The following is a 7,412-nucleotide window of genomic DNA, read 5'->3' on the forward strand; positions in this document are numbered from 1 at the left end:
TGGAGTTTCAATTGCCCCGGTGCAATTGAAAATAAGACCCGAGGGCTCCGACAGGCTGCGCCTGAGAGCCTTTCTGATCTGCAGAAGCAGTAAGCACCAGCGGGTGGGATCCCGCGAGCCTCTGGCTTCGCTCTCTGCACCGCACCCCGGGGCGAGGCTATTCGAGAGGCTTCCTGAGGTTAGGAGGGGCCAGAGGGCGCATTTGGGGGCACAGCCCTCACCCCCAAAAAGGACCAGCCTAAGGCCCCGAGGTGTGTGTGGGAGTATACTTCTTCACTTCTTCCACACTGCCTCTACCCGCCAGCCCACTCTGCCCGGTCGGCAAGAGCTGGGGCTCTTCTCGCCGCGCGGACTCGGAGAACTCGGCTTTCCTTAAGAAATAAAGCAGAGGTTGAGTGCGTGCGCCCGTGCCTGGGGAACAATGTGCACCCCTGTGTGTGAAAAACGTGTCTGTTTCCTAAAGCAGAAACTTGCAGGGTCGCTTTTGGGTTTGGGCGAGGTTGGTTTGGGTTGTTGGGCGCGCGCTCATTTGCGAACAGCTGGTGGAGGCGCGTAAGTTGCAGCAGGTGCAGGCTCTCTCCGCGAGTGTCCGCGTGTGAATGCGAAAAGCCGAGCTGTGGCTGGGGTCCAGGTGTGTGAGTGCCAGACGTGCGCCCCGCGCGCAGCGCGAGTGCGCTCACCAGCCCGTCTGTAGCTGAGAGAGGCGCGTGTGTGAAAGTCCGAAGGCTGCCCTTTGAGCTTGCAGCACTGTCTCTCCTTTGTGGGACCGCGCAGGACCCCCGCCCACTCAGCAATCAAGCGCGTCAGAGAAGTGGGGCAGGGGTGTGGAGAGACACCGGTAGAAACCCGGGCACAGCCTGTCCCAACCCAGCAGCTTGGCAAACAGAAGCCCGAAGCACAGGACAGCTGTGTAAACCAACCAGGGCGCTGCAGTGGAAGGTCCTGGGTTAGAGTGGAGGGTGCTGAGCCCACCGTCGAGGTCTCGGGAGCAGGAGGGAAATACCTAGCCCTTGGTGTAGCCAGTGCCGGCTTAGCCCCTTCCGCAGTCCTCCCTCCCACTCCCACCTGTCCCAGACGAGTGAGGCGAAGGAGGCTTGGCTCGCCAGACTAGAAGCAAAGCTACTTTGCGAGGCGCAGGGTGCCAAGGCGCAGGTGGGGTGGGGGCTGGGGGAGAGGGAGGATGGATGCGGGAGAGCAAGGGATATCTCAAGGTTATTGATCCCAAGGGGGTCAATCTTTCAAGTTCCCTCCCATCCCCCCCGCCCCCTCCAACTTTTTTATAGTGGGCTATTTCAGCTGAGATGCCTTTTTAGAACCCCAGACTGCTGTTTAACCTCCTGGGGGTCCAGGCGGCCAGTCCGGGGGCGGTACTGGCATAGTAGGAGGGGCTTTGAGATCGGAGTTCAGACACCAAGAAAGTGAGAGAAGCTCTGGCCCCTCACTGTAGGTGACGCCAAACTCCCCACTTGGCCCCCACTTTCTGGACGTCGAAAGCTTTCCACCCCTCCCCGCCCTCCCGCTCTCCAAGCAATGACCTCATTGCAAAGACAGCCAGAGCCGATGGTTCCCCTCCCTAGAGAACCAGTGCAGGCAGCGCGAGCAATGACGCAATTGGAGCTGGGTCGGTCCTGGCCACTTTGGATTGGCCGCGCGGACTCGTGGGGACTCCCCTCCCACTATCGCTGGAATAAGAGCCCAGAGCTCCGCCGGGAAGACGCCCGCAGCAGGCGTTGTGTCCATCGGGGCGGACCGGCCGCTACAGCTGTCCAGAAACTCCAGGCTCCAGGTGAGGAACTTCCCACTCCACTCACTCTAGTAAGTTGCCTCTCGACTAGTTCATCTAGTTTGCTCCATCTATCTGCCTTTCTTTTGCCTCTCAAGGCCATTGCGGCCCAGCTACAGGCAGGTGCTCCTAGTTCTCTGTCCGGCTCAGGGGGAGGAGAGCGGTTGGGACAGTCAGAGCACTATCTTCTAATTAGCGCAGGTGGAACTCCAAGCGTTCCCAGGGCTTCGCCTGGGCGCTGGAAGCTCCGCGAGCTCAGGTAGGCGGGTCTGCGGGCCCCTGCTTTGGTGCACCTTGGCGTGCAGGATTCAGCCTGAGTTTGGTTTGGGAGTGCCCTGCGCGATCTGTGTCCTGAGGGATCACGTTTGATTCTCGGGACGGTGGAGCCTGGAGCCTTCCTATGAGGCGCCGCCAGCCCAAGAGCGTCCCTGAGACACTGGCGGAGACCTGGGGCTGTGCAGTCAGCCGAGCAGGACAGGGAGCTCACGTCTGGATGCTGGCCACCCGCACCTACAGCTAAACTGCGCTCCAGCATAGGGGACTGGGCTGCCAGAGCCCAAAGACACCAGTAACTGGCACGTTAAATGGCACTTTCCCCAAGTCCAAACCCACGTACTGAGAGATCAGTGCTCCTTCCCAAGGTACCCTTCCGTCTTTCCTCTGCCACGCGTTAGCGGGAAGTCCAGCGGAGGGGAAGGTGGCCGTAGATTTCTCAGTCCCTGAGCAGACAGGCGCAGTGGGAGAACAAATGTATCTTACTAGGGTGGGTCCCCGCTTGGTCTCTGCAAAAGGCAAAAGGTGAGCGTTTGTGTGCATGCACTCGTGTGTGGCCTCTCCCTGATTTTCCACAGAACTCCTCCACCACACCCCGGGACACCTGTTTCTGCTCTACCAAGCCGTTCACAGCCTGGTATCTTTTGAGGTTCACAGCAGCCCCTTTGGCAAATGCACGGAGGCTTGGGGAGGTGGGGTAACTTGCCTGAAGCCACAAGGCCGTTGTGGCAGAGGCAGAACAGGAACCCAGGTGTGTGGGCTCCAGGCCTTGCTTGGTCTGGGTGCAGTGGTAATGTCTTTCTCTCCTTACAGAGAGGCATCATGGGCTTCTGGAAGACCTCTCCCTTCTTGGCTTTCAGCATCTTGGTCCTGTGCCAGGTGGGCAGCCTCCAGGCGGCACCATTCAGGTGAGGCAGCCTGAAGCCACAGAGCATTCCCCTTCTACTGCCCCTGGGATCAGGCAGTTCTGTGCCTCTGAAGTCACTGCCACAAGGCTACAAGACCCTTGGGGGGACATTGAATTCAGTCCTGCGAGGGGGCGTGGGGGTGAAGGGCACATCCTCAGGGAGAGTCACAGGAACCAGGAAGCCTTGCCACTTATCCTGGGGAGGAGGAAGGCAAGGGCTCAGAGCCTCTCTTGGCTTTGCTTCCCCTCACCAGGTCTGCTTTGGAGAGCCTCCCAGACCCCACGGCACTCAGTGAGAAGGAAGGCCGCCTCCTGCTGGCTGCTCTGGTGAAGGCCTTTGTGCAGAAGAAGAGAAATGAGCTGGAGCAGGAGGAGCAGGAGGAGATGGAGGGCTCCAGGTAAGGCCCCCCACTGCCCTGGCGTCTCCGGAAGGACATATCCCAGAGAGGTAGGAAAAGCAACATCTGGCCAGGAGTCCAGCAGCTGTTCACCAGGCCCTGGGGCGCAGCCAGGCTTGGGCTCCATGGAAGACAGCGGTCCTGGTGTAGCCGAGGAGACCGTGGTTAGACGCATTAAAGAGGCCCATTCCTGAAAGCTGTTAGGAAATGGGAAATGGAATGAGGACGTATAGAATCCCTTACTCTGGGCATTGGTCTTGCCCTACTGAGAACTCCCAGCATTCGTTGACTTGGGACTGGTAAGTGTGAAGCCAGGGGATGGACTTGGTATATCTCAGGATGTTTTAGAAATTTAACCTGTGTGCGTTGTTCTTTCACACCCACAAGGAGTCTTCATTGAACATTTGCAAGGTGAAGCCAAAGGCTTTGCAGAGGGTGGGCTTGGGTAGAGCAGTGTCTGAGGTAGGTCTGGGGTCTTTATTGTGTAGGATCTGTGGAGACGCGCATGTTGTCGTGGGGCCAGACACCCTTCCCCAGCCTCACCTCCCTGTGTCCCCTGAGCTTGGAGCACACACCAGCCCTGGGCCTGGCTATGGCCCCGTGGGTCAGAGGCATGTGATGCACATGCAGCTACCCTGAGAATCTCAGTGCAGAGCATGAGGACTGACATAATGCAGCATGAGGAATGCTAGAAAAGGCTACCCCTTCCCCACTGCAGCCCTTCCCCACCTTGCCCTGGCTCAGCAAACCTCTAGGTTCTCCTGATGGAGGATGTGTGAGCTGCCCTGCTGCCTGCCCCTCCCGCCTCTGCTCGAAGCTCCCCCTCCCTGGCCCAACCTTCTGCATGACTGCCCTCCAGGGCATACCTGGTGCATGGTATTGTCTGGCATGTCTTTTCCCTGCAGCCTGGACAGCTTCCGAGCTAAGCGGTGCAGTAATCTGAGTACCTGTGTGCTGGGCACATACTCGAAGGACCTCAACAACTTTCATACATTCTCTGGCATCGGCTTCGGGGCTGAAACTCCTGGGAAGAAAAGGGACATAGCCAGCGGTTTGGAGAGGGGCCGTTAACCCCACTTTGGGGCCCTCCAGGATGCCAACTGAACTCCTCCCAATCTTTCCTGATTTCTCTTCTTGCTCCTATTGATAAACTTAACGCATGCAGATCTTACTTTGATTGTCCTTCAAGCTGGTATTGGTAGCTTTGCTTATGACAGAGAATACTGGGGATCTCAGGATGGAAGGGAAGAGAGCAGGACTCCTAGACCAAGTTAGAGGTGAGAGTGAGGGAAGTTTTTTGAGATCCCAGAGGATTTCAAGACAGAGTCTTCCAATTTCTGCTTCATCCCTCATGCTTCGTCATTGATGAATAAACCTATTGTCTAAAAGGATTTGCACTGTGGTGGTCATTACTCTGGTCCCTGTCCAAGGCTCGAGAGTGACCAGAACCTATGTTGAAAAGTAGCTTTAGCCTCAGCGTAGCCGGATACAGGCCTTGGTGAGTGGTCCCTTTGAACCAGCTCCACCCTCAAGAACAGGTGTGCTGAGGAGCAGGTAAACACTTCTGGGGGAGGATGCTGCATCCCTGCTCTCTGAGCCTCTTCCAGGTAAGACTTCAGGGAATTTTCATTTTACCATGGAAAGTGGTTTTGTTGGTGTCTGTAACTGCTATATGGCTGCTATATATGCTTCTTGCATGTCTTGGGGTAGGGCTGGGCCTTTGGTGACCACTTCCTCCTGGTTCTAAAAGGACTGTACGTAAGTGACAGTAAGTGCAGGTTTCAGTACATGATTCCTGGAGTCTAGCTTAGCACTGGGTTTTTTTCTTTTTCTTTTTAAGTTTTTTTTTTTTTAAATTCCAGTTAATGTACAGTGTAACATTAGCTTCATGTGTACCATATAGTGATTGCACACTTCCACATCATTGGCACTGGGTTTTTTTTCACGAAGGTCTTTGGGCAGGGCTCCTAGCGAAAGCTGCCAGACCATTTCTCCTAACAGCTTTGATAATTGCATTTAGGAGAAACTCTTATTCTTAAGTGGTATGTCAAAGAGCTGCCATTCCCTTTATGAAGGCCCCATGAGGCAGGCTTCTGCCTCTCGCCTCTCACTGATAGGCCTTGCCTTCTTTCTCCATCCTGCAAATCAGCATCACTGCCCAGAAGAGATCCTGCAACACTGCCACCTGTGTGACCCATCGGCTGGCGGGCTTGCTGAGCAGGTCTGGAGCTGTGGTGAAGAACAACTTTGTGCCCACCAACGTGGGCTCTGAAGCCTTTGGCCGTCGCCGCAGGGACCTTCATGCCTGAGCAGCTACTGGACTCCAGGAAGAAGGTGACTGCCCTTGTTCTGTCGGATGGGAGGGGAAAGAATTTGGAGGTTATGATCCACATTCTGAACCCCACTGGACCTGGTAGGGTCTTGAGATCCCTTCTTTCCAATCACACTCTTCCTTCCGAGTAGTGTTTCTTCAGCAACTCAGCCTGAAATCAGAGCACTAGGATCGACTACAGACATGCAGTGTCATCTTTCTGAGAGTAGAAATGAAAAAAAAAAAAAGTGCTTGCTTGCTGATTGATAGTTGCTTTTTTTCCCCTCGTCATTTGCCTTAAAAGCCTGTTTACATCTCAGACCCATACTTTGTAAATGCTGTTTGAAGAAGCACTCCTGTAAATGTGTGTTCTTTTTAGTAATACTGCTGATTATTCCCTTCTTGTCCTTCTTATTCTATTTCTCTTTCTTCTCCTTCTCCACTTCCTCCTCCTCCTTCCTCTTCTTTTTTATTTATTTTTTTCCCATCTCAGGTAACCATGAAGCTGAACTCACCACTTCTATTAATTTCTGTTGACAACACTTGGTGAGAAGGCCCCATGGAAGATATACATGTTTGCATCCCAATAGACACTGAGAAAAAGCACCTTTGTCACTTGAAAGGAATGAAACTGAATGCAAAATAGGCTAATTCCATATGTATTGTGTATTCTTTTTATATTTGATTCTGTGTGCGGTCAGTGTGATGGCATCTATTATCGGCTTATCTGGTAGCAAATAGGTTTTTTGAGAGCTATCCTGTGGATCATGGCGGCTCTGCCAAACCTTAGGGGGACAATAAATCATTGTCTTCGTGGCCTCTAGGGACACACGGTAATGGTGATGCTTTGCCTTGTTGTCTAAGAACATGATTGTATACTTTGTTTAAGGAAATCTCATTATTGTACCATTTGTGAACTTCATCAAGATTAAAAACATATTTTGGATACATGTGTTTTGAGACCCTGGTGGTTCATTTCAACTTGTTTCCCTGTGTAATAATAATAACAATAGTAGTTGATGTTTTTTGAGTGCTTGCTCGAAATGGGCCAGATGATGTTCTAAGAGAGTGCTGTATACCTATGAATTCATTTAATCTTTATGACAGCTCTGTGAAGGAGATCCCCTTATTATTTCCACTTTGTATCTGAGGGAACAGAGGCCTGGAGAAGTGAAGTCCAAGGTCACGTAGATAGATGGTGGCAGACTCAGGTGGTGGTTTCCAGAGTCTATAGTTGAAACCACTGCACTATATGCTTCTCGACAGTGGCTTTTGATGTGTTCCAGAGACCCGCTGGCCGTCCTTTGACCTAATTGCCTCCCGTGGTGGACCCTCAGATTTTGAAGACAAATGGAAAAAAAAAAAACCAAACAACCTGACTTTATATAATAAAGTGGATCCCTTCTACCCCATTACTTGGTGCTGCAGGTTGAAAGATTCCCCCCCCCCCCCCCCCCGCAAATTGTATATGGAAACCTAATGCCCAAAGTGATGGTCTTGGGAGGTGGGGCCGTGGGGAGGTGATTAGGTCATCAGGGCCATCCCTTGGCCCTTACAGATGAGGATGGAGAGAATTCCCTTGCTCCTTCCGCCATGAGAGCTTACAGTCAGAAGACTGCTCTGAGGGAGGAAAGGGGCCCCCACAAGTCACAGAATCTGTGGGTGCCTTGATTTTGAATTTCATGGCCTCCTGAACTGAGAAATAAAGATTTGTTATTTAGAAGCCACCCGGTCTGTGCC

General features: G+C 53.2%; 1 protein-coding gene across 3 annotated transcripts; it reads left to right on the plus strand.

Moving 5' to 3' along the window:
• Positions 1–1,730: 1,730 nt before the first annotated feature.
• On the plus strand, positions 1,731–6,973 carry CALCB (calcitonin related polypeptide beta). Of its 3 annotated transcripts, XM_027579036.1 has the most exons (5): positions 1,731–1,786; positions 2,870–2,964; positions 3,218–3,361; positions 5,511–5,695; positions 6,166–6,973. In XM_027579036.1, exons 2-4 carry the CDS (start codon positions 2,879–2,881, stop codon positions 5,668–5,670), a joined length of 390 nt encoding a protein of 129 aa, XP_027434837.1. In that variant the 5' UTR covers positions 1,731–1,786; positions 2,870–2,878; the 3' UTR covers positions 5,671–5,695; positions 6,166–6,973. The 3 variants fall into 3 exon arrangements, with proteins under 3 accessions (XP_027434837.1, XP_027434835.1, XP_027434836.1); XM_027579034.1 differs by lacking the exons at positions 5,511–5,695; positions 6,166–6,973 and adding an exon at positions 4,267–4,954; XM_027579035.1 differs by lacking the exons at positions 5,511–5,695; positions 6,166–6,973 and adding an exon at positions 4,267–4,954 and having other exon boundaries at positions 1,741–1,815.
• The last annotated feature ends 439 nt before the right edge of the window (positions 6,974–7,412 follow it).

This window comes from Zalophus californianus, chromosome 11, assembly GCF_009762305.2.
Source record: "Zalophus californianus isolate mZalCal1 chromosome 11, mZalCal1.pri.v2, whole genome shotgun sequence".
Classification (NCBI taxonomy): domain Eukaryota; kingdom Metazoa; phylum Chordata; class Mammalia; order Carnivora; family Otariidae; genus Zalophus; species Zalophus californianus.